Genomic DNA, 27,051 nt, shown 5'->3' with positions numbered 1-27,051 from the left:
AAACAGACGACTTCTACACAGGAGGATTGCATTGTTAAATCCATTAGGCAGAATATAGGGCTATGGAGCAGTCTATTTTCATCCCAATTACAATGTAAATATTTGGAACATTGATTTCTTGTATACCTTTCCAAATGTGGTGAGTCAACTTTGCCTGTGTTATCTGTACACACTTCAGAATTGAGATGGGCTCTTCCCTGCTACGCCGGATGTCTGAGCTTTACTTTTATGTTATCGTTAAGGCATATGTTATTGTTTTTCCAACCAACATTATCTGTTTTTTTTTAATTTTTTTTATTGTAATTAGTAAAAGGGTTACATGATATTTGCCAGATAGAAGGTGCATTAATTCACATACATTGATACCCTTTCACATGTCTTGGTACCGATTTCCCTTCCCCCCCCACACCCCCCTCCCGTCTTGGTTTTCCCCCCTTCTTTTTTGTTTTTTTTTTAATTGAATTCATGTTTAATAATTACAGGCACCGTGCCCACCTTCCCCCTGCCCAGGCAGCAGCAGGAGTGGTGCAGGGGCTGGGGCATTTGCCCCCAGCAGTGAGGATGGCAGTCCCAAGAGCGATTTTCAGAAAATAAAAAAGGGGCAGGTGGTGGTGCCCCCCCCAAGACACACCAAATTTCAAGACTTTATATATAATATATCTCTGTGCCCCAGGGGGAGGAAAGGGACACCTGGCAGCATCCTGGAGGGGGTTGGCCCCCAGGCAGCCCTAAGCCATCCTGCCTCATCAGCCACTTTATTAGCTCAGACACATCGCACTACAGACACACACTGCCACTGCCCCCGCCGCTGCTACCCCCTTGCAGTCCAGACAGCTGGCCGGGCCATCCTTGTGTCCATGGGGCACCAAGTCCCCACCCCCACCCACCCTCAGTTGTGGTCAGACTCTTCCTCCTCTGCCTCATGAAGCCAATTGAAGAAGGCTGTGGCAGACTTAAGGGCCACACCCTTGCCCAGCTGCTCAGCAGGGTCCTTGCTGCTCTCCCAGCTGTAGAAAGCATCCTCCTTCACCACGTCCTCGTCATACAGCCCATCAAAGAACGTCCGAAGCAGGTTGGCAGGCTGTTCTAAGGTCACTACAAGGGCCTGGAGGGCGTAGAGTGCTTGCAGCTCCTTCTGTTCATCACACAGGTATTTCTGTAGCAGTTTCGCTCGTGCTTTCAGCACTGCAACATCCACTCTGAGAGGAGTCGCAAAGATAATTGCAGAATAACAGACAGTTGTCATGAGGGCTCAAACTAATGTATTGGATGCTATCTGCTGCTCATTCAGATTGGTCTCTATCCAGTCGAACACCCGCTGGTTACAGTTGCCCTCCTCCTTCAGCAGTTTTTCCAGCTGCCTTCTGAGTTCCTGGAAAGCAAGTGCCCTCTGCAAGTGCCCGGTTCTTCTCCCAGGGTATACTCTACCTTCTGTTCAGCAATGAATGCACCAACACCCTGGCCTTCAGGTAGAAATTCCTTCCAGCTGAGCCCAGCCTCTCGCCACTGCATCCCCACCTTTTTGGGCCCCATGCTTTTGCACAGCAGACCCAGAATCTCCAGCAACAAGGAAGAAGCTTTGCCCATGGGTCTGAGTGACTTTGTAATCTCCCTGAACAGTTCTCCCATGGGAACCCCACCTTCCTGTAGCATGGGTGTTACCAGTTCCTCCAGGTAAAGCCATACATGGAGGGTGTCAATTTCCATATCCTCAGCCAATTCCAGAGTTTCATACAGCCCTTGGTAGTACTGGGCAGTGGAGAGGTGCCCAGCACAGAGCAGCTGGTGCAGCAGCCGCCCCATATGCTCTTGAGCGATGGTGCTACGCTCCAGTGTGGACTCGATGCCATGCCGCACAAAAATGAAGAGCAGGGAAGGTGAAGCCAGCTCTTGCACACACTGTACTGCTTCCTTCATGTCATTGAGATGGAGGTATTCCTCGATGATGGCCTTGGATTTCTTTCCTAGCTCCTCCTCAGTGAGTGCAGCCTTCGGGGGGTTTACTGGAGGCAGGGCAGCTTCTCGCTTCACAGTGTCCTGTCCACGATCCTCTGTGAGGCTAGCTGCCTTGCGCAGTCCCTCAGGCTGCCAGGAACGCTCTCTACTCTGCTCCTCCACCTCGTTGCTGAAGCTATGCTTGGTGGCAGGTGTTCTTGCATGGTCGAGCCTGTCCCCACGGTCACCTCCCCGCTCACTCCGCTCTAGTCGATCTCCCTGGTCCCCAGTTTTCTCACCTCTTTCTCTGCTCAAGCTACTCCTCTGTACAACCCGTCTGTTATCTGTGCTTTCTGTGGGTACTGCTTGTGGAAGGGCTGAGAAGCGATTCAATGTACTAGTAGCTGGACGAGCAGATTCTGATGCTGCATCGGAGGGCTTAGCTCCTGAACCCCCACTGCTGCCTTTGCCCCAGCTCATCAATCGTCCTCCAGGTGCAAAAAGCTGGTTGTTAGAATCAATGGAGCCAGGCTTTGTGATTCTGGTGAGTCGTGAGGTGTCAATGGGGCGGCTGCCTTTGCTGATGGGGACTGTGTGCCAGCCACCATCATCCACAAGTGGAAGGCCTCGGCTGATGGGTGGACCTGGAGGACCTCCCTGACGTTTATCACTGCCCTTGGCCATGAGCTGCTGCACTCTGATGTGTTCCCAATGCTCCTCCATCTCAGCTTCCTTGTGGATCTGGTCCATGGTCTTGGGACCCTGATCCCCTCGGCGTGGCACCCAATTGCTATGCTGCAGATCTAGCACATCCTGAAGCATGAAACGGATGTGAAATGAAGTCTTCTTTTCTTTTATGAATTTTTCCATCTGGTTGAAATACTGATCCATTCGGGGCTTGGCTTTTGCAAAGTCCAGGTCTTTGCCAATGGTAGTAAGCAGATGACAGAGGCACTCGAGGGACTCTTCATCATGGTTCTTAAGTAGTTTGACCACGCACTCATGCATTATTGCCTCTGTTAACATCTTTAGTTTGAATAACTCTCCAATAAACTTGATATTTCCTAAGGAACGTTGTCGGGCTATGTCTCGTGCCTCTCCCAGCTCCTCCTTCAGGCGTCCCCGTTCCTCTGCCGTAGCAGCTTCATCCATCTCCTTTTGCTTTTTTTCAAAAACTTCATCATCATCTTTGTCTTTTTCAAACTCTTTCTGACATCGATTCAACAAGAGTTTTCTGAAGTTGACAGTCACAGTTGGCTTTTCTGTAGTGGGCACTTTCAGCGCCATGAGACATCGACACATATTGGCATAGGCCACAGAGAGGTTGGGCTCTGAAATGGCCTTCTCAAAGATGAGGTCTATGACTCCTTTGAGGCGTTCCTCAGTATCAATAGCTAGCTGTGTCACCTGCTTCATTAGCTGCTGGAACATCTGGGGTGTCAGCTTATTCAGGATGGAACGCACCCTGCGGGGAACGGGTCCTGGGTTTTGCTGCCATCGGCATCTTCTTCCCCTCGGTCTTTATCAGCTGTGGTCCGTTTGCTGCTAGGTTTCCAAGTCTTCTCTGCTTTGTTCAGTTTTATATCTTCGGTCATTAACACAGTGGCAATGATCTTGCGTGGTTCTTTTCGGGGGCCCTGCTGAGAGCGCCTGGATCCCAGGCCAGCCTGCGGCCCTGGGGGAAGCTCCCCACCTGGCCCACCCCTTGAGGGCCCATGGTTGCTAATGGTTGGTCGGCCAAGGTTAGCAAAGGATGGAGTGAAGTCTGGGCCACAATTTATGCCAGGTGGTCTGGAGGGATCCAGCGACCTCAACGGTGTTTTATTGGCCTTGTCCAACACCACATCAGTGATATGAGGCAATCCCTCTGGCTTCTGCATACTGGCCAAGATGAACTGGAAGCCAAGCAGGAACTCCCAGTCATAACGCTTCTTCTCCTCAAGGTTTAGAGGCTTCCACTGATCTGACTTATATTCATACTTCTGTTCCCCTGGCTGGATATTCTCAGCATTATGAATCTTGTCTTCCTTGGAGTCCCAGGTTTCATCTGCTTCTTCGGGCCGAAGAGGCACACTGTTGCCCTCAGGCTCTGGGCCGGGTTGTTGCCTGCAGGAAGCTGATTCTCCACCTCTGGTACTGCTGGATTTACCTCTTTGAAGGCATCTAGAAGATCTCCCACAGTTTCCTTCTTATTTAGCTCCTTAATCTTCCTTCTCCTCTTTGGCACAGATACTGCCACTTGGATGGCTGCAGTTGCTTCTAAATTCTGGGACAAGTGGGCTGAGGCAGGGTTACTTTCCGAGGGGAGCAGTTCCTCTTCTCCCTTTTCATTCTCCACTTCAGCTCCTTCCTCCTCCTCTTCTTCCTCCTCTTCTTCCTCTATTTCCTCCTCCGGGGCAGGAGAAGTAGCTGGAGGAACTGGAGTACCAAAGAGGATGGTGGGGGCAACCACTGATGCGCTGACCTCCTTGGTCTGTTCCTCGGGCTCACTGACTGGGCTTAAATCCACAGCTGGTGGTGAGGGGGCTCCATTGAGCAGTTCCTCAGGCTGGGCAGTTGGAGCAATAAGCACAGGGGATTCAGAAGGACACGCAGGGGGAGGGGGAGGGACAAGCTCTGGACTTGACTCCGCCTCTGGTTCCAGGTCCTCAGATGGGACCAAGCCATTAGGCTCATGAATTTCCATCTTGTGAGGTGCCAGAGGGGTCGGAACCTGGAGAGGACTGGAAGAGAACTCAGACTCTGGAATTGGTTTGCTGAGTGTCACTTCTACTTCCAGTATGGGCTCAGCAAGAGTGGGTTCTGGAGAGAGGCAATATGACTCCCCAGTTTCACGAGAGATGGGGGTTGATTCTTCTACAGACATCTGTGTCATCCCCATTGTCATAGTGTCCCCAGGAATAGAGAGAACTCCAAGATTAGGCTCAGACCCCGGTTCTAAGATTGGGGGTGGTGATGGGGTTGGAGAAGGTGCTGAAGGCTGGGATTCTGAAGGGCTGTGCTCCGGGCCAGACAGCCCTGGCCGGCCCCCAGTGACTGTTCCCTGCGACCGGTCCTCTGGCCGGACAATGACAGCAACCTGGGGCATCTCCCCATTAGGCTGAGGCTCCAGACCGCCTCCCGTCTGCGGAGGGGTGGGTGTGGAGGCAGTCCGAGCCCCAGACATGATCTCCTCCTTGATATCCTTCCCTCCTTGGTTTGGATCTCGAATTCGAATTGTTTTACGCTCCCTCTTAGGAGCAATCTGGGGTGGCTGGTTCATCAAAACTGGGGCAGGGGCCACGCCAGCGGGAAACTGCTGCACACCTTGGGCTGGGTAGTAGACACCAGCGTAGGTCCCAAACTCAGTAGGGCTTGCACCTGGATAGAAGCCTGGGGCTCCTGGCCGCCCAGGGAACTGCTGTGTCGGGACAACATATGTGGAACGCCCCTGTCCACGGATATAGTAGGCTCCCTGGGAGGCTGGGTAGGAGATCTGGGAAGGGATCATCATTACTTGGGATCCATCAGGGTAGACATGGGCAGCTGGACCAGGACGGGCGGGGGGCTGCACTCTGCAAGGCTCGGGCCCTGGGGGCCGGGACTCCGGGGCAGCAGCGCAGGGTCCATTATCTGTTTTTAGCCACATTTCCAATGTATAGTTTGTTATTTATAAAATGAATAGGTCATTATTTCATTACTATTTTAAAAATAATCATATGATGGAAAAAATTTTTACATGAAAACTGGTTTTCTGTTCACTTAGTAGTATGTCTTAGTTATATATCTACTAACTCTGCTGTCAAATTGTCAAGCAAAGAAATACAGCATAGTACAGCACCTGTTCTTATGTTTATTGTTAAATACATGATGACATCTAATGTTGTAAGAGGTTTCATGAGAAAATTGAAATCTTCCTTAAATACTTTTCATTTCCTGAGTACTACTTAGTATGATTGTGGAAATGATATGTTTTCTAAAGCTTAGTTGTTTCTCTTTTGTAACACCTGCGAGTTTTGTGAATTCTTTTTCTCCATGAACTGGTCCTGGACCGATAGTTATGATAACAGTGTGTGAGTTACTTTGCATGTGTTCCTTCCTAAGAAAGAGGCACTCAATACGTGTTGTTTTATTCACCATGGCCAAGAGTTTAGAGAGGCACTTTTTAACCCACTGGTCTAGCAGCAATTTCAAAATTCATTCTATTGTTACCTGCCTGACAGAACAAATGATAGGGCATTTTCCAACCATGGGAAGCTTCATGATAGATTTATAAACTGAGTTTAGCCAGATTTTAATTTTTTTCTTGGTCATAGAGGGCTCCATAAATTTGGAGGAGAAAAGGAGAGAAATTAGTTTCTTTCCTACGTGTCAATTCATCCATTTTTCCATGGTCTATTTTTGTTTATTAATTTTTTACATGCGTCATGGGGCTTGAACTTGGCCTGCTCTACCCACCTATCCCTGAGCAAAGCCCCATTTATCGTTTCCTAGAGGTTAAATGGAGATAAAAATCTCAGATCCTTTTCTAACACTGCTGGCTTTGAACTTTGATGCTCAGATCTCAGCCTCCTGAGTAGCTGCAAATACAGGCCTAAGTCACTGTGCTGACTTTGCTTTGTTTTAATAAATTCTGATACATGAAATTTTTTTCTCTGGTGATTTGTTGTTCTTGCTTCTTAATTTTCCTGGTCTGAGGAGAGGTCATTATCATATGTCATCTATCTCTATTTTATTCTCTCTGACACTAAGTAAGACATTCTCTGTATAAGATTATCCTGCAACAGAACGAAAGAAAAACAACTTTATTATAACCATAGATTTTACAACCTACCTGTACGGTTTCCAAGAGCACAATTTCAGATCTGAAAGGGTTTGGTGTTCATAAGGGAAAGTTGCATGTTTCCAGAAAACCCACCAATAGTTTGGTTCCTATTTGGGAGAGAGAAATTCAAGACCTCGTTGTTCACATAAAAGAAAATGATTCTCATTCATGAGAAAGATTTACTTGATCTCACTAAATGTCAATTATCTACATAAAACTCATCTACTGCTCCAAAATTATTAGGGCTATTCTTTCAATGTATTAATGCTTTTGTTAAACAAACATTTATTTCTTTAAGTGAATGCATGTGTTTCAGCATGTGTCCTGTATCTTCTATCCAGCTACAACTTCAACAACTATCAGCTTATTTTAGCCTTGGCTTTTGGGGTTAAAGAGATCAACAAAAATCCTCAACTTTTACCCAACACCACTCTGGGATTTTCCACCTATTCAGTGGGAAAAAGAAACAATTCGCTTTTGAAGAACCTTGTCCTTAGCCTTTCTGGACAGAACATTCTCATTAATTATAATTGTAAGAGAGATGGTAAGACTACAGTAGCACTGACTGGACCATCAGGCACAATCTCTTCTGAATGTGCAACATTATTAGACCTCTACAGATTTCCACAGGTGAGTACAGGAGTGATATTGTAAAATGATTCCATGATATTTCTTGCTATCTCAAGTTTTGATGATTTTGAAATAATGGTGATTAGACTAATGATCCACGTGAATAACCACAAAGTAGAAAACTGCCCTCTGATAAGATGTCCATATGAGCTTAATTTAGTATAAAGAAGAAGGAAAGACTAGTAGACCACAGAAGGATTGTGTCACAGTCCTGATTATGTTGAGGAGACACAGATGCATTAAAAGTGTGATAAACAATCCTTTTCTAAAATTCTTGGTGTGTGATAGTTAGAATTTATGACTGAGGATGGGGTTTTTGCCAGTCCAATTCCTCCCTTCCTAATTGTCTTTTCCTTCTAGCTGAACTTTGGGTGTTTTGATCCTGTCCTGAGTGACCATCACAGGTTTCCTGCTGTCTATCAGGTGGTCACCCAAGGACACAGCTCTAGCTTTGGCCATGGTGGCCTTGATGGTTCATTTCAGCTGGAACTGGGTGGGTCTAGTGATCTCAGAAGAGGACAGTGGTTTGAGGATGCTGCCCCAGTTGAGAGAAGAGATGAGCAAGCGCAGAATCTGTGCAGCTTTTGAACACTTGCTAGCACTTCAGGATCCAGAACATGCGTCACTTCATCGGAAAATTAGAAATTCAATCGTAAAGGATATTTTCATTTTTTGGTAATGATGAATTCTTGATAATTACAATATAATATATGGGTAGATATTTAACTTTAGGAAAAATCTGGGTCATAAATGCCTCCAGTACCTTAATATTTCAGATGTAACATTTTTTGTTCCATCCATTCCATGCACCTCTCATTTTCTCACACCACCATGGAAAGATTTCTGGTTTCAACAATTTTATCAATACAGTGAACCCAGTCAAATACCCAGAAGACTATTACCTTGCTGTGCTGTGGATTAAATATTTTAATTGCACATTCTCTGAGTTGAGCTGTGTAACGTGGAAGAACTGTCCAGCCAATGCCTCCTTGGAATGGTTGCCTCGGTTCCTTTTTGAAATGGACATGTTGGAGGAGAGTTACAACATATATAACGCTGTGAATGCTGTGGCTCATGCTCTTCATGAGATGCTTATTGACCAACCAGAAGCACAGACCATGGGCAACGGAAGAAAATTTGTGTTTTCTCTGTCACTGGTAAAGCATTTCCATGGACAAGCAAATCCCATGAGCTAAGTGACATTGTAAAAGGCAATCAATCGAATAAAACTAGGGAGGAGAGAATTTTTCTCAAAAGAAATAGAAGAACCCAACTGAATTTAACTGTTTTGGATGTTTTCTTTTGGTTTTTTTTGTGTGTGTGTCTGGGTCATCTCCTCTTCTGGAATGTGAGAGCTGGACTTTTTTGCTCAAGTCCAGTAATCTACCACTTCAGCTGCAATTCCACTTCTGGTTTGTTGGGTTTTGCTTTTTTTTTAAATAAAGTTGGAACCTTGTTTGTTACTCTGCACTAGAATTAACTCCAAATGGATGAAAGACCTCGAGGTAAAAGCCGACACACTGAAAACATTACAAGAAGGAATAGGAGATACACTAGGCCTCCTTGGCACAGGTCGAAACTTTCTTAATTAAGACCAAGAATCACAACAAATCAGAGAAAGGCTGGATAAGTGGGACTGCATTAAACTGCAAAGCTTCTGTATGGCAAAGGACATAGCTTGTAAATTAATTAAGAAGCCTACAGAATGGGAAAAGATCTTCACCAACTACACAACAGACAAAGGCCTCATATCTAAGATATATCAACAGCACAAAAAAATTGAATCACTCCAAAACTAATCTCCAAAGTAACAACCATCCATTAAAAAATGGGCCAAAGACTTAAAGAGAGTCTTCCCTGAAGAAGAAACAAAAAGGGCCTATAGACACGTGAAGAAATGCTCGACATCTCTGGTCATAAAAGAAATGCAAATCAAAACAACTCTAAGATTCCACCTCACTCCAGTTAGAATGGCCAGGATCAGGAAAACTAATAACAACAGATGCTGGAGGGGATGTGGCCAGGAGGGATCACTACTACACTGTTGGTGGGAGTGCAAACTCGTTCAACCACTATGGAAAGCAGTATGGCAGTTCCACAAAAGACTAAACATAGAGCTCCCCTATGACCCAGCAATTCCATTACTTGGCATTTACCCAATAGTCCAGAAACAAGGACATACTAAATCCACCAGCACAACGATGTTCATTGCAGCACTATTTACCATAGCAAAGATATGGAATCAACCTAGATGTCCCTCAGTTGATGAATGGATCAACAAGATTTGGTATATGGACACAATGGCATTCTATGCTGCTGTCAGAAAGAATGACATCGCCCCATTTGTTAGGAAATGGTAAGACTTAGAAAAAATCATATTAAGTGAAGTAAGCCAGACTCTACGGAACTTAGACTCAATGATTTCCCTCATTTGTCATAATCAGTAGAAACCTTGGGCTCTCCTGAGGTTTGCAATAGAGCAAAACCTTGATACATAAGGCCATATAGTATGACGCTACTCAGGAGGTTGAGATCTGAGGATCGGGGGTCAAATCCAGGCTAGACATTGGAGAGTCCAAGAAGCACTTGTCTTCAATTAACCTCCAGAAAACAAAAGTGTTGCTGTGGCTCATAGTGATGGAGCACGATCCTTAAGCCAATCTGCTCAGGGGTAGTGCCCAGGCCCAGAGTTCTAGCGTCATGACTAACAAAACAACCTAAAAATAATTACAAAGCAACAAAGACATACAGTGTGGATGATGTATCTTAAAACCTTTCCAATTCATATCAGATAAACTCTACAGTAATATTTCCACTTATTTTTGTGAATATTTCTACATGCAAATATGTAATGAAATGGAATATTACCATTTGTCATAAACAGTAGAAACCTTGGTCTCTCCTAGCAGAGATTTACAATAGAACAAAACCTAGATATATAAGGCCGTATACTATGATCCGAAATGGAAGGACCTCCAGGATATAGAAACAAAAGGCATGTAATGAGTGATTATTGTCCTTAATGTCCTATGTTATCTCTCATCTCTTTTGCTGTCCTTTCACTATCTCATATTATTACAGTGTTTCACCTTGTTATCTGTGCATTGTACATATGCGTATTTGTTTATTTGAAATCAGACAGGAATGGGGAAAACAAGATGGGGCCAGGGTGGGGGGAGGGAAATGGGGACCAAGATATGGTAAAGGGTATCAATGTATATGAAGTAATGCACCTTCTATCTGGTGAATATAATGTAACCCTTCTATTAATTACAATAAAGTATACAGAAAGAATAGCTTAAAAGAGGGTATAGACACAAGTATGGCTCATATCAGCAATGTTCTCTCACTGCCTTTAGTCATGGGTGTGAGAAGTTCTCCACATCACTGATGGTGGTGGGGTGAAGCTCTGTGACTTTCGTAAGGCTTTTTTTTTTAAAAAAAATAACACTTTCTGGCCATTTTTTCTTACCCCTCACATGATCATAATTTTGATGTAGAACTTTTACATGATCTCATGAGGGTTTATTCACAAAAGTTTCTTGTCACAACTTTAGGGTCAGATCTAACAAACCTGAGTTCATCTCTGGAGCTTGAAACCCTTGGTCTTCCATGACATCAAAGCCCCTGGGAGTGGAGAAGGAAACCATCAAAATATTTTTCATCTCATGTTTTGACTTGGAGATAGGAACTCAGGTGCAGAGCCCCAGGGATGAGAGAAGCCAGCATTTGTCGAGGGAAATGGAGCAGACTGTGCTGAGAGACATAGGGCCAAAGTGGAAATCCCACACAATAAAATCACACTCATGTACTCACATACCATTCATGTACTTACTTCTTTGCTGGATACCCAGAGCTTCACGATTGTTCACGATTGTGCTTAGGGATCATTCTATGATGTTTCCTTTGGTTTTTACATCCGTGGTCCTTCAATTTTCCTTTCTTGTCAGTTCCTTCAGTGAAGAGGAATGCTTGCTCAACAAGAAATACACTGCACATATCAATGGGGATGTGATGATTGCTGGGTTTTTCCCTCTCTTCTACATAGAATTACAAAGCAGTCTCGGCTCACCAGCAAATACAGCTTTGAAGATTAGGTAAGTGCCTTCTTTAATTACATTTTATTCTATGTGATTTTCAGTCTGAGTAGAATTTGTTTTAATGAATGCCCTAGGTATTCTTTAGAAATCACATCATAGTAGATTGTATGCCTCAAATGAGAACTTTTCTATATTCAAAGCAGAGGATACAATTGTATTTTTCTGTTTTTTTTTTTGCCACACCTGGGCCTTGAACACATGCCCTGTGCACTGTCCTTGGGCTTTCACAAGGCTAGAGCTCTACCACCATTACCGTGTTTTTTCTATGTATATGGTATCGAGGAATTGAGCCCAGGACCTTCTGTATGGTAGGCAAGTACTCAACCACTAGGCTAAACTCCTGGCCCTGAATTTTACTGTTTTAATAAATGTTATTGTATCCGTGATGTAAAAAAAAAGGCTTACCATTATGTAAGTCAGATAATGAGTGCACTTCCTTTTGAACAGTATTACCTGTACTTTCGTATGCAGTAGTATTCCTTTCCAAGGCTGAAAGTTCTCCGACTGTGATTGGTCTATATCTTCTGACATTGTCATTGCAAGAATCATGCTATATTACTTGAAAAAGCTATTGACATGAGTTTTGAACTAACAAGGTACAGGAACACATATATCCCCAAATCCAAGAGCAGAGAGTTTCTTAAGTAAATTTGATTTCTATTATCCATCAACCAGGGTATGGAAAATCATCTGTATCAGAACTAATTCTTCATGGAGAGATGCAATTATACTTCCTAATACATTCAGTGTCAGGAATGCATGGAATTGGTGATTCCTGTATCAGAGAGCAACCTAGGAAAAGGAAGGCATTATGGGAAACTCCCCCACCTGTTGATTCTACATCACTAGTATGCACAAATTGTCACTATTTTATATCAATGTGCATTCTAAAGCAGAGAACTAACATATTAAGCTTCACTTGTACACATACCGTGTCAATACTTTTATATCTATGTGAGTTCATAAGCAGGGAATTAACTTGTACATCCATAAGGCAGAATTTAAGTCTACCTGGCAGGCCAGTTTCAGTCCTGTTACAATGCAAAATATTATTTGGCACACTGATTGCTTGCAAACCTTTCCATGTGTGTTAAGTCCACTTTGCCTGTGGTATCTGTTTGCACTTGGGAGCAGAGATGGCCTCCTCTCTGCTGTATAGCATGTTTGAACTTCCTCATGTTTGATAAAAACATTGCTTATTTGCTCTTTCAAACAACATTGCCTCTACCCATTTTTGTATTGAACAGATGTGTTTGTGTAATGCCATTGCTGCTGTATTTCCTGCTGAAGGGTGCTTCTTAGCTACATTTGAATCTACAAGCTCTATGTGGGGATGGCACTGTAGTGTGGTCTGACAATCAGACATTGTTCAGGAAAACTTGTTGTCCAGGACTGGCTAAAAATGATCCATCACATTTTCTCTATGATGGCTTTCCAAAAATCATTTGGAAAAATTATGATGCTTAGCAATGACTGAGCAATCTTGTGGTAAATCATTGCTGTAGCATGGGCAAAGAGTCTTGTATTAAGAGCACATGATATGAATAGATGCATGGGAAGTTACTAGGGAATATTTTGCCTCTCACATATTGGTTGAGATGATTTAATAGAGTTCATATTTAAGGCACACATTAATATTTAATGTCAGCAAAGTGTGAGGACTGCAGGATGTCAAGCATTATCATTTATGAATCCAATTTGCTCAATTCAGGGAGAATGGCCGTTCCACAGGTCTTGTCCAGATTCTGGCTTTGAAAATACTATTACGACCTGACAGAGTACATGGCTTACTCCCTGAGAATTTCTTACCATTGCTGATTTCTTTATTGGACAAACAAGGTTAGGGTCTCATCAAAATTTGCCAGTTTATTCCAAAAATTATCGGTTGAAATCAACACCTTCAGGATTTGGAAAAGTGCTTCTTGTACACTTAGAATGTTTCTTTTTCTAGAAGACCATTGAAAACCTTTCCCATTTTCATGGTCCATTGAGCATGTGATTTCCTAGATCCCTCAAGAAACAAATGTATGTCCATGTCCCTGTTCTGTGGGCTATTTCAGTCACTTAGAAGTAGAACTTAAAATTATAAGAGAAATTATTTGATGCTATCTTTTAAAAACATATATTGTGAGACAATAAAAAGTTTTCTTTTAACTTACCTTGTTTTCATGTATGACTCATTTAGTTTTAGTTAATGCCATTTTTATACTGCTGCTTGAAACTTTTGCTCTTGCTATTTTGTTGTTGCTTTTTTTTTTTTAAATTTGCCTTGTCTGAGAAGAGGATCATGATTATATGTCATCTAGCTCTGCTTCATTCCCTCTATCACAGAATAAGACATTTTTTGTACAAAATAATCCTGCAATGGAACAAAAGAAAATCAATTTATTCTCATCATTCGATTTACTTTGTTGCTTATACAGTTTACAAGAGCAAGCTTCAAACAGAAATCCACTTATTGTTTCAGCCATAATTGACAAAGTGAAATGCAGAATCTATTATTTCCCTTACAAGTACTCAGGACCTGAGTTAAAGCCCATGAATGGCAAAAAAAGAGAGAAAGAAAAAAGAACATGAATGTTATTCATGAAAAACACTTACTAGATCTCACTCAATAAAAATTATTTACATAAAACTCACAGGTTAATTCAACATTTTTAGATATATGATTTATTGTATTAATGCTTTTGTTGAAGAAACATGTATTCTCTTAAGTCAATGCATAGGATTAAAGAATTCTTCTATGTCCTATGCAGCTATAACTTCAACAACTACCAGCTTGTTTTAGCCTTGGCTTTTGCTATTGAAGAGATCAACAAAAATTCTCACCTTTTACCCAACACGACCCTGGGATTTTCTACCTATTCAATTGGAGAAAGAAACACATTTAATTTTAGGAGTCTTTTGTTTAGCCTCACTGGGAAAGATCTTATTTTTAATTTTAATTGTAAGAGAGGCCATCAGAGTATTGTAGCACTGAGTGGACCATCAGGCACAATTTCTTCTGAATGTGCAACCTTGTTTGACCTCTACAGATTTCCACAGGTGAGTATAGGAGTGATATTGTGAAATGAATCCATGATATTTCTTGCTATTCTCAAGTTTTGGTGATATTGAAATAATGGTGATTAGACTAATGAGCCACGTGAATTACAACAAAGTAGAAAACATGACCTAAACATGAGTTTAGGTTAGTATAAAGAAGAAGGAGGGATTAGTAGACCACAGAAGGATTTGTGTCACAGTCTTGATGGCCTTCAGGAGTCAAAGATGCACTAAAACCATGATAAACAATCCTTTTCTAAAATTTTTGGTGTGTGGTAGTGAGAATTCATGACTGAGGATGGGGTTTTTGCCAGTCTGATTCCTCTCTTTCTGATGGTGTTTTCCTTCTAGCTGAACTTTGGGTGTTTTGATCCTGTCCTGAGTGACCATCACAGGTTTCCTGCTGTCTATCAGGTGGCTCCCAAGGACACAGCTCTAGCTTTGGCCATGGTGGCCTTGATGGTTCATTTCAGCTGGAACTGGGTGGGTCTAGTGATCTCAGAAGAGGACAGTGGTTTGAGGATGCTGCCCCAGTTGAGAGAAGAGATGAACAAGCACAGAATCTGTACAGCTTTTGAATACTTGGTAGCACTTGAAGATTTTGAACATATGTCACTTCATCAGGAAATTAGAATTTCATTCGTAAAGGTTATTGTCATTTATGGTAACAATGAATTCTTGATAATTACAATAAATCATATGGGCACATATTTAACTCTAGGAAAAGTCTGGGTCATAAACACCCCCAGTACCTTAATATTTCGCAAGAGATATTTTTTGTTCCATCCATTCCATGCACCTCTCATTTTCTCACACCACCATGGAAAGATTTCTGGTTTCAACGATTTTGTCAAAACAGTGAACCCAGCCAAATACCCAGAAGACTATTACCTTGCTGTGCTGTGGATTAAATATTTTAATTGCACATTCTCTGAGTCGAGCTGTGTAACGTGGAAGAACTGTCCAGCCAATGCCTCCTTGGAATGGTTGCCTCGGTTCCTTTTTGAAATGGACATGTTGGAGGAGAGTTACAACATATATAACGCTGTGTATGCTGTGGCTCATGCTCTTCATGAGATGCTTATTGACCAAGCAGAAGCACAGGCCGTGGGAAATGGAAGCAAACTTGTGTTTTCTTCTTCACAGGTAAAGCATTTCCATGGACAAGCAAATCCCATGAGCTAAGTGACATTGTAAAAGTCATTCAATCAAATAAAAATATGGAGGAGAGAATTTTTCTAAAACAAATAGAAGAACTGATCTAAATTTAACTCTCCTGGATGATTTTTGTTTTTGTTTTCTGTGTGTGTCTGTGCCATCTCTTCTTCTGGAATTCGTGAGCTGGCCTTTTTTGCTCAAGTCCAGCAATCTACCACTTGAGCAGCAATTCCACTTCTGGGTTTTTTATGGAAAAAACCCTGAGATCAGTATTTCATGTAATTTTGGGCATGGGCTGACCTCTCAGTGTGATCTTCACAGTGTCTTCTTCAGATCTCCAATGCCTATTTACTTTGGATTACAGTTTAGATCCAGTGTCAGCCTGCTTCTTTTGATATGTTTTTCAATGTTGTAGAACTTTACTAGGTATGAATCCAGTGGTAACAATGTATTTTATATATTTTTATTACTTCTATAATAATTCCTTTTATTACTGGTGCTTATAACCTCCTCAGTGCTAAAGCTTGCAATTTCCTCATTCATTTTGATTGGAATTTGTTATAAGAAAAGAATAACTCAATATTTGTTTATGAAATATTTTGTGCCCAATAAGTCACACTTATCTTCCCTGCAAACAATTCATTCCTATTTAGTCTATTATTTTTTTATTTGTGTAACTTTTCATTTTATGTTTTTTATTATTGTAGAGATAATATATGCAGGGTTTGTAGATATATTCATCAGATAGTTGGTGCATTACTTCTCACAAACTGATACCCCTTCTTATGTTCACTCTGTTAGCAATATCACTTTGCATTCTGGAATATTCATTAGAGAAATGTCTCTTCCTCTATAACAGGCAGTGGATTCTGTACAATTTGTGATTATTTGGGTAAATAAACTATATGTTTTGAAGAATTAAGTTGAATAGTGAGTTGTGTCTCAGTACTTATAAACATTGTTTTATATTAGCTCTCTGTAGATGATTTTCTGCTGAATTAGTATGTTACAGATGAATAGTGAGGCAGAGATGAAAGTGAAGGAGATACTTCTACTTTCTTCCAGTTTTCTGAGCAAACCCTGCACTAACTTCAGCATGAGTTGGTTCATCTCTTTCAGCTCCACCCCTTTCTGAAGAACATCCATTTCAACAATCCTGCTGGAGACCAAGTGATTTTGAATGGGCCAAAAAAACCAGTGGCAGAGTATGACATTGTGAACTTTTGGAATTTTCCAGAAGGTCTTAGACAAGTGGTGAAAGTGGGAACGTTTTCTCCATCTGAATGCCATGGACATCAATTATCACTATCCACAGACATGATAGAATGGCCTATAGCATTTACAGAGGTTGGTGGAATCAAACAATAATGCTGTGAATATGAATCAAATAACTTGATGTGAAATGTATTCCTCCTGTCTTCATTGCTAGTATCGTTATGTGTGTTACCCACTTCCAATTTAGAATATTTATTAAGTTAATTGACTAATCAGTGGATAAAGAGCGTGTTTATCTACCGACCAATGTACAAAACTTAACTATTAAGTATTTTAAACATGAATGTCATTGAAATGATATACCTACATTACTGTTATGAAATGCCTTTGAAAGTCTATATAGAATTTTGAATGTTCAGTTTAACACAAAGTTTTGTTCCAATGTGTGGTTGGCTTGTCAGAATGTTTTCTGTCTGTCATTTTAGGTAATTTCTGGGTTTTTTTAACAGTAAATTTTTTCATTAAAGTATGTATTAACATTGATTTTTATGGCATATTTCAAATGACGTGTTTAACAAACAAGTATTCAAGAAGGGAAACTATATATACAATCACTGGCACTTAGATTTTAGAACATAATCAAAAGTAGGCTGAGGGTTTGTATGTCATAGATACATGATTATCTATGTAATAAAAAATTCTTTCTATAGAGTGATGTTTCATGTCTATGCAGTTATGTTTATGTGCTATGGTGGGATCATAGGGAAGGTCCATTTTCAGTTCTTTAGGAAACCTCTGCACTGCTTTCCAGAGTGGCTGAACTAGTTTACAATCCCACCAGCAGTGCAGTAGGGTTCCTTTTTCTCCACAACCCCGCCAGCAACTGTCATTATCTGAGTTCAAAATCTTGGCCATTCTTGTTGGGGTGAGGTGGTATCTTAAGGTTGTTTTTATTTGCATTTCCTTTAAGACCATGGATGATGAACATTTTCTTATATGCTTTTCTGCCATTTTAATCTCTTCTTTTGATAAGTATCTCTTTAGTTCCCTTGCCCATTTAGTGAATGGTTTGTTGGGTTTGGGGGGGGATTAGTTTCTTGAGTTCCCTGTAGATACTGAATATTAAGCATTTGTCAGATGTATTATTGGCAAATATCTTTTCTCAGATGGTTGGCTATCTCTCTACTATAGTAGCTATGCTTTTATCTGTGCAGAAACTTCTTATTTTTAGGTAGTCCCATTTATCGAGTATCTCTCCAATCTGTTGTGACCCTGGGATTCTGTTTGTTTGGAAATCTTTTGCCTGTGCCTATGAGTTCCAGTGTCTCTCCTACTCTATTATGTAGCATGTTCATGGTTTCTTGTCCGACGTTTAGGTCTTTGATCCACTTTGCGTTAATGCTTGTGAAGGGCGAAAGGCTAGGGTCAATTTTTAGTTTTCTACATGTGGCTGCCCAGTTTTGCCAGCACCAGTAATTGAATAGGCTGTGTTTGTTCCACTGTATATCTTTGGATCCTTTGTCAAATACAAGTTGACTATAGGCATGTGGTTCTGTTTCTGGATCTTCTATACTCTTCTGGTCTGTTTTTGTGCCAGTACCAAGCAGTTTTTTTTTATTATGGCTCTATAGTAGAGTTTGAAGTCTGGTATTGTAATACCATCTGCATTGCTCTTTTTGCCTAGAATTGTTTTGGCTATTCTAGGTCTTTTCTTGTTCCATATTGTATCTTCTGTTTCAGTAAGGAATGTCTTTGGATTTTAATGGGGATTGCATTGAGTTTGTGTATCAATTTTGGCAGTATAGCCATTTTCACTATGTTAGTTCTCCCTAGCCATAAGCATGGGATGCCTTTCCATTTCCTGGTGTCCTCTTTAATTTCTTCTGTTAGCCTTCTATAGTTTTCATTAAGTAATTCCTTTACATCTTTGGTTAATTCCTAAGTATTTTATTCTTTTTGGGCTATTGCAGAAGGGATCATTTTCTTGATTTGGCCTTCTGTTTTTGTATTGTTGGTGTACAAGAAGACTATTGACTTCTGAAGGTTAATTTTGTATCCTGCTATTTTGCTAAAGTGGTTTATTAATTCTAGGAGTTTGGGACTGGAGCTTATTGGGTCACTCAAGTACAGGATCATGTCATCTCTGAATAGGGATACTTTAATTTCTTCTTTCCCTATGTGGATCCCTTTGATGTCCTTTTCTTGCCTTATTGCTCTGGCTAAGGTTTCCAGCACTATATTGAAGAGAAGTGGAGAGAGTGGGCATCCCTGTCTAGTTCCTGATTTTAAGGTAAATGATTCCAGTCTTTCACCATTTAGTATAATACTGGCTGTAGGTTTGTCATATATGGCTTCAATTATTTTAAGGAATGTATCTCTTATTCCTATTTTTTCTATTGCCTTCAATGTGTGTGGATGTTGTATTTTGTCAAATGCCTTCTCTGCATCCAGAAAAATTATCATATGTTTCTTATCCTTAGCTCTATTAATGGAATGTATTACATTAATTGATTTGCGAATGTTAAGCCATCCTTGCATCTGTGGGATGAAGCCTACTTGACTGTAGTGTATAATTTTTTTAATTTGTTTCTGGATTCTGTCGGCTAATATTTTATTGAGGAGATTTATGTCTGTGTTCATTAGAGAGATAGGTCTGTAGTTTTCTTTTTTTGTTGAGTCTTTCCTTGGTTTAGGGATAAGTGTAATATTAGCTTCATAAAATGGGTTTGATATTTCTCCTTCTGCTTCTATTTCTTTGAAGAGTTTCAAGATTATAGGTGTTAATTCATGTTTAAATGTCTTGTAGAATTCCACCTTGAAACCACCTGGACCTGGACTCTTTTTGGTTGGCATTTCCCTGATAGCTTTTTTCATTGTATGAAATTGTTCAATTTGTTTACCTCATCATTGTTCAACGTGGGTGGCCTTTATTTATTTAAGAAATTGTCCATTTCTACTAGATTTTCTTGTTTCTTTGAATATACGTCCTGGTAGTACTTATTCATAATGGACTGAAATTCTTGGATATTTGTTCTGATTGTTCCCGTGGGTCTATAATCTTGTTTATTTGAGTCTCCCTCTCCTTTTTTTGGATTAATCTTGGTTTTCCCCCCTTCCCTGTCCAATTTCAAGTAACCAAATACAAATGTATCCAATATATCAGATAACAAAGTGAGATACTATAATAATATGAGATAACCAAGGGACAGCAAAAGAGATGAGAGATAACATAGTACATAAAGGACAACAATCACTCATTATATGGCTTTTGTTTTTATATCCTGGAGGTCCTTTGAATTAGCTTCATACTATATGGCCTTATGTATCAAGGTTTTGCTCTATTGCAAATCTCTGCTAGGAGAGCCCAAAGTTTCTACTGATTATGACAAATGAGGGAAACCATTGAGCCTAAGTTCCTTTGAGTCTGGCTTACTTCACTTAATATGATTTTTTCTAAGTCTTTCCATTTCCTAACAAATGGGGCAATGTCATTCTTTCTGACAGCAGCATCGAATTCCATTGTGTACAAATACCACATCTTGTTGATCCACTCATCAACTGAGGGACATCTAGGTTGGTTCCATATCTTTGCTATGGTGAATAATGCTGCAATGAACATTGATATGCTAGTGGATTTAGTATGCCCTAGTTTCTGGATGGTTGGGTAAATGCCAAGTAGTGGAATTGCTTGGTCATAGGGAAGCTCTATGTTTAGCCTTTTGAGGCACTGCCATACTGCTTTCCACCAACAGTGTAGTAGTGATCCCTCCTGGCCACATCCCCTCCAGCATCTTGGCCATCTTTATCTTAATGTACTGATTTTACTGAGCAGTTAATTTTGTCGAAGATTAAGATTGCTACTCCTGCTTTTTTGCCCGGTGCGTTGGAGTGGAAAATTTGTTTCCATCCTTTCACTTGAAATTTGTTTCTGTCTTTGGCAGTGAGGTGAGTCTCTTGGAGGCAAAACATGGATGGGTCTTGTTTCTTAATCCAGTCTGCTGCTCTGTCTTTTGATTGGATTGTTCAGCCCATTCACATTTAGGGAAATTATGGAGATCTGGTCAGTTTCCATTGTCATTATTTATTTTTAATTCTGAGTTTCTTTCACTCTCTTTTTTCCCCTTTTGTGTAGTGATTTATAGGTAATTGCTTCTTGATGGGGGTTCTTGCTGTTCTACAATTTGTTCTTGCTTATTTAATATTTTTTGTAATGCTGGTTTAGTGTGCATGTATTCATGGAGCTTCCCTTTGGAGTGAAATATTCTTGTTTCTCCCTCAAATGTAAATGCTAGTTTTGCTGTATATATCAGTCTGTGTTTGTAGTTGTTGGTCTTCAGGGCATGAATGATGTTTTTGCAAGCTTTTGTTGCATTTAGGATTTGCATGGAGAGGTCTGCAGTTATTCTAATTTTTTCTCATTGTAGTGTAGCTCTTTCTTTGGTTTTGCAGCATTTAAGATCAGCTTCTTGTTATTTGGGTTTAGTGTTTACTATGATGTGTCTAGACGAGTTCCTTCTAGGATCCTGCCTGCTTGGAGTTCTGAAACCTTCAATAATGTGAGTATTTTCCCTTTTGATGTTGGGGATGTTCTCTGCTATGATTTTGATGAATGAGGGTTGCATTCCTTTATCCTGGAACTCCGCCCCTTCATCAATCCCTAGTATACAAAGATTAGATTTCTTGTCTGCATCTGCCAGGTCCTAGAGTTCTCTTTGGTGAATTCTGATTGATTTCTCCAGACTGATGATTCTCTGTTCCAGCTCTTACGTTTTATCCTCTGTTCCTGATGTCCTATTCTCCATCTCAGTCAATCTGTTGCTTAATGCTTCCATTTTTGCTTGAATTGTGGACACTGAGCTAATCATGTCTGCTGAGAGGGTATTAATTTTTTCTTCCATTTCTCTTTTGATTTGAGGATCTCCTTGGTATTTTCCTGCTTATATTCCAGGAATTGTTTTTGTAAGACTGCTTTAATCTTTTTAGTCATGTCCACAATCATCTCCTTGTATAGAGTCAGATTTCATGTCTCTTCAGGTGTCATTTCTTGGGATGGTGACATCTCTCTCGTCCCTTCACTCTTCTTTCCTTTTGGGCTTTGTGTGGGACTTTGATTATTTATATATGTCGTAATTCGTCGTTGTGCTTTCCGAGGCATTTAGGACTGTTGTTGTAGGTTCACTCTATGGTCAGTAGGTGGCAGTCTTTACTTGGTTTGTGACTGGTGGTTCTGGGAATCTGTGTATATGTGTGATTCTCAGCCAAATTAGTTCTGGCGCTAAGTCAGAGTTTGCAGCTTTTACAGGTGTTTGGCCAGTTCCCAGAGGCTGTGTGCCGCCGCATGGCTAGACTAGCTATCAACACAACCAGTGGCCCCACAGTGTGCCATAGAATGGAGTTGTGCCCTTCAGTCTGAGCTAGCCCAGCAGATGGCTAGTGCATGGGGGCAAGGAATTCAGAATACTGTCCCTTCCCCCAACAGGCCCCTCCCCCAAGCCACTGACTGGAAACTGACAGGAGGGCGGGTGCTAAGACCAGAACCCCACCAAAGGAGGCAGAGGTATCCCTAATCCCACCTGCCCAACAGCCTCCTCTCCCAGGCCACTGAAACTGGAGACTGAGGGGCACAGGTGGGGATGCACAGGTGTCTGTGAGCCAGCATCTGACTGACCCAAACCTAAATGAGGCACCCTACTGCTGGAGTCTCCAGCAAGACAACACCAAAGGGACCCACACTGAGTCACAGAAAGACTCTCTGCCAAAGTGGCTGAAACACAGCAGGAAACTGAAGGAAGAGCAGCAGGGGGCAAGCTTGACCCCTGAGAGCCAGAAAGGCACGGATCCTCCCTTGGAGCCCACATCCTTGGCTGGGCCCCCCCAGGGGAACAGGGCAAACTCCAGTCGGGCTGGGTGAGCTGAGAACTCTCAGAAACTCCCAAACCCCAGGCCTTTGGCTGGGCCCTGCCCCTGGGAACAGGGCAGGTGATTTCTGATTTTAAGAGGAATAATTACTTAACAGTATCTACTTTTTCCATTAAGACATGGAGTGGGAGCTGGGCACAGGGTAGCTCATGACTGTAATCGTAATTACTCAGGAGGCTGAGATCTGAGATCAGGGATCAAAGCCAGGCCAGACAATGAAGAGTCCAAGAGATCCTTGTCTTCAATTAACCTCCAGAAAACATAAAAAAAAACCTATATATTACTGGAATTTAAGTGTATCCATTATGATTTGTGTATTATCTACTTTTAGAATCCTCAGTCTATCTGCAGTGAGAGTTGTGGTCCTGGATTCAGAAAATCCCCTCAGGACGGAAGTCCTGCCTGTTGCTTTGATTGTCTCCCTTGCCCTGAGAAAGAGATTTCTAATAGGACAGGTGAGTGTGGAAGTCTTGGAGACATTCTCCACCAATCCAGAGGGTCTCTCAGTAAATGTTAGATAGTAGAAACAGTCTACAATTACATATAAAGAAGGAAAAAAGCCTTCCTTGTATTAGGTAATATGTGATAAAGAATAATAATTCTCTTGGGAGTGGGTCACAGAGGGAGATGTGGACAAAAAGAGGAGAAAGGGTTTCAATGGTAAGAATTAATCCACCTACTACCTGGGAAATGTAACTGTAACCCCGCTACACATTACCCCACTAGTAAAATATTTTTAAAAAGAATAACAATTCTGACAGAAAAGGCACAACACAGGAACAGGGCAAAAAGCTTTGGTAAGCTTTTGTGGCACATGGTCCAAGTACACCATATCCATTCCAACAAGTAATTGTTAAAACTTTCTCTATAATACTGCTCAATATATTGTGGAGGACAAGTTTTCTGTCATATAAACTCCTTTGACGGGCTTTGACAAGTGCATCTTCTCCACTTGTCAATTCCTGCAAACCAGGATTGCTCTGGACCAGACCTAATACCCATGAGATCTGGATTTGATGAGAAATAGAACGATTTCTGCTTTATAATATGGTTTAAAACTTCTATTCATTGGTTCAATTCTCTGCCTTTTGTTATTGTCATTTGTTTAAGAAAGAAAATATAGAATACAAGATATTTCTGACTATTATTAAGATTTTAATGAATATATGCATACAGGAATATAGAAAATGTATACTCTATGATTCACAAATGTGTGGTGTACAGAAGTTTGAGTGTTGATTGCGATCCATTTAGAATGGTAATTTCCAAAAGTGGCAAATATTTTCATCGATTAATACGGATTCAGAGTAAAAATTTTCAATTTTAGATCATATTCTGATTTTGAACATAATCTTGAATGCAGGAAATTTACCTGAATATTTTATACACTATTGTGTATGCCCAATATATTTCCAATTCCCTCTGCTTTTAGAACAAATATGCCTTTGTGTCATACTCATTTCTTTAAAGATTATAGTATCAGACTTTCACCTTTCCACAACTTGATGTGAAAGAATAAAACAAACCAGACACCCATGGGGATCACAGGAACAGGACTCCTGTTGAAGTGTTTGCTGCACAAAATTTGTGCCCTTGCCATAAAGCAGAAGTAACGAACAACGGGTAAAACTAGATACAATGACCTAGTTAGGGGAATGGATAAGATTCAGGGAAACTAATATACGACTGACAGTATTTCCTACTCCTTGTCAGATATGGAGCAGTGTGTGAGATGCCCAGATCATCAGTATGCCAACATGGAGAAAACTCAATGCCTGCTAAAATCAGAGAGCTTCCTGGATTACCAAGACCCCCTGGGGATGGCTCTGGCATGCTCAGCTGTCAGCCTCTCCACACTGACAGCTGCTATTACTGGGATTTTTGTGAAGCACCATCACACTCCCATTGTGAAGGCCAACAACCGAGCTCTCAGCTACATCTTGCTCATCTCCCTCAACTGCTCTTTCCTTTGCTCCCTGCTGGCCATTGGGCATCCCAACACAGCCACGTGCATCCTGCAGCAGACCACATTTGCAGTGGTGTTCACGGTGGCCGTTTCCAGTGTTTTGGCCAAAACGCTGACTGTGGTTTTGGCCTTCTCTGCTGCCACTTCTTCGTGGACTCGCATGCGGCCGTGGCTGGTGTCAGGAAGGCCCAACTTCCTCATTCCCCTGTGTACACTGATCCAGCTCATTGTCTGTGGAGTCTGGCTGGGAACTTCTCCTCCCTTCCTTGACACAGATGCACACTCTGAGCATGGCCACATCCTCATCCTGTGCAACAAAGGCTCAGCCTCTGCCTTCTACTGTGTCCTGGGATTCCTGGGCTCCCTGGCCCTGGCAAGCTTCACGGTGGCTTTCCTGGCCAGGAACCTGCCTGACACCTTCAATGAGGCCAAGTTCCTGACCTTCAGCATGCTGCTGTTCTGCAGTGTCTGGCTCACCTTCCTGCCTGTCTACCACAGCACCCAGGGGAAGACCATGGTGGCCGTGGAGGTCTTCTCCAGCTTGGCCTCCAGTGCAGGCCTGCTCGGCTGCATCTTTGTCCCCAAGTGCTACATCATCCTCTTCAGGCCACACAGAAATTCTCTGCCTGCTATCCGGGGCCAGACACGTTCTGGGAGAAAGAAGCCATCTCAATAGTCTATGGGAGTCTTTCTATAATCCTAGAGCCTCTTATGCACCTCTCTAGAACTCTTCTCATCAGAACATAGTTTACCTTTGGGAAACATTTCAAACTGCAATAAATTATTACTGACTTTCATAGATTTGCAAACATTTTTGCAAGTTGAATGTATGGGGTAAGATTAAATATTATTTGAATTTGTTCTGTACTTACAATGAATGACCTAGTTTTTTATCTACATCTTGGGATAGGTTTATTATGTTTAAATCACATTGTACAAGTGAGTTACCATTACAATACCACTCATGAATTTTTATCCCTGTGGACCCTTTCAACATTTTTCATCCACTACTTTCTAAAAATAATTTTTATTGTGATTAATAGAAGGGTTACATTATATTCAGAAAGAAGGTGCATAACTTCACAAACATTGATACCCTTTCTCATGACATGGTCCCCATTTCCCTACCACCCTCCCCGAGCTTATCTTGATTTCCCCCCTTCCTCATCCAATTTCAAATGACCAATTAAGCACATATAAAATATATCAGATAACAAGGTGAAATATTGTAACAATATGAGATAACCAAGGGATGGCAAAAGAGATGAGCAATAACATAGTACATTAAGGACAACAGTCACTCTTTATATGGCTTTTGTTTCCTTATCCTGGAGGTCCTTACATTTAGTGTCATACTATTTGGCCTAATGTCTCTAGATTTTGTTCCATTGTAAATCTCTGATAGGAGAGCCCGAGGTTTCTACTAATTAGGAAAAATGAGGGATACTATTGAGCCTATGTTCCTTTGAGTCTGGCTTACTTCTCTTAATATTATTTTTTCTAAGTCTTTCCATTTCCTTACAAATGGGGCGATGTCATTCTTTCTGACAGCAGCATAGAATTCCATTGTGTATAAATACCACATCTTGTTGATCCACTCATCAACTGAGGGGAATCTGGGTTGGTTCCATATCTTTGCTATGGTAAATAGTGCTGCAATGAACATTGTTGCGCTGGTGGATTTAGTATGTCTTTGTTTCTGGATGATTGGGTAAATGCCAAGTAGTGGAATTGCTGGGTCATAGGGGAGCTCTGTGTTTAGTCTTTTGAGGAACTGTCATACTGCTTTCCATAGTGGTTGAAGTCTGCACTCCCACCAACAGTGTAGTAGTGATCCCTCCTGGCCACATCCCCTCCAGCATCTGTTGTTATTAGAGTTCTTGATCCTGACCATTCTAACTGGAGTGAGTTGGAATCTTAGCGTTGTTTTGATTTGCATTTCTTTTATGACCAGAGATGTCGAGCATTCCTTCATGTCTATAGGCCACTTTTGTTTCTTCTTCAGAGAAGACTCTCTTTAAGTCTTTGGCCCATCTTTTGATGGGATGGTTGTTTCTTTGGGGATTAGTTTTGGAGTGATTCAATTTTTTGAGCTGTTGACATATTTTAGATATGGGCTTTTGTCGGTTGTATGGTTGGTGAAAATCTCCCATTCTGTAGGCTTCCTAATTAATTTACTAGCTATGTCCTTTGCCATACAGAAGCTCTGCAGTTTAATGCAGTCCCACTTATCCAGCCTTTCTCTGATTTGTTGTATTTCTTAGTCCTTATTGAGAAAG

General features: G+C 41.4%; 1 protein-coding gene and 1 pseudogene across 1 annotated transcript; one reads left to right on the top strand and one right to left on the bottom strand.

Moving 5' to 3' along the window:
• Window positions 1–866: 866 nt before the first annotated feature.
• LOC150065134 (eukaryotic translation initiation factor 4 gamma 1 pseudogene) lies at window positions 867–5,443 on the bottom strand (annotated as a pseudogene).
• A 2,383-nt stretch (window positions 5,444–7,826) lies between these two features.
• On the top strand, window positions 7,827–25,448 carry LOC150065133 (vomeronasal type-2 receptor 116-like). The gene is made up of 7 exons (XM_090329299.1): window positions 7,827–8,044; window positions 11,320–11,466; window positions 14,505–14,514; window positions 14,866–15,660; window positions 16,792–17,019; window positions 23,138–23,261; window positions 24,520–25,448. The coding sequence occupies exons 1-7, from the start codon at window positions 7,827–7,829 to the stop codon at window positions 25,446–25,448; spliced, it is 2,451 nt and encodes an 816-aa protein (XP_090185425.1).
• The last annotated feature ends 1,603 nt before the right edge of the window (window positions 25,449–27,051 follow it).

The sequence above is a fragment of the Megascapheus bottae genome, chromosome 3, assembly GCF_031878675.1.
Source record: "Megascapheus bottae isolate mThoBot1 chromosome 3, mThoBot2.hap1, whole genome shotgun sequence".
Lineage (NCBI taxonomy): Eukaryota > Metazoa > Chordata > Mammalia > Rodentia > Geomyidae > Megascapheus > Megascapheus bottae.
Note: the sequence above shows the minus strand (reverse complement) of the source record. Positions and strands in the feature narration are given on the sequence as shown.

What these genes read in the sequence shown, in the direction of transcription:
- LOC150065133 (XM_090329299.1), top strand. Translation starts at nt 7,827, where the DNA reads ATGGTGGCCTTGATGGTTCATTTCAGCTGGAACTGGGTGGGTCTAGTG. An exon ending in TTGTGTTTTCTTCTTCACAG is followed by an intron (nt 15,661 to 16,791) that starts GTAAAGCATTTC and finishes CATCTCTTTCAG; the next exon opens with CTCCACCCCTTTCTGAAGAA. An exon ending in AGAGATTTCTAATAGGACAG is followed by an intron (nt 23,262 to 24,519) that starts GTGAGTGTGGAA and finishes ACTCCTTGTCAG; the next exon opens with ATATGGAGCAGTGTGTGAGA.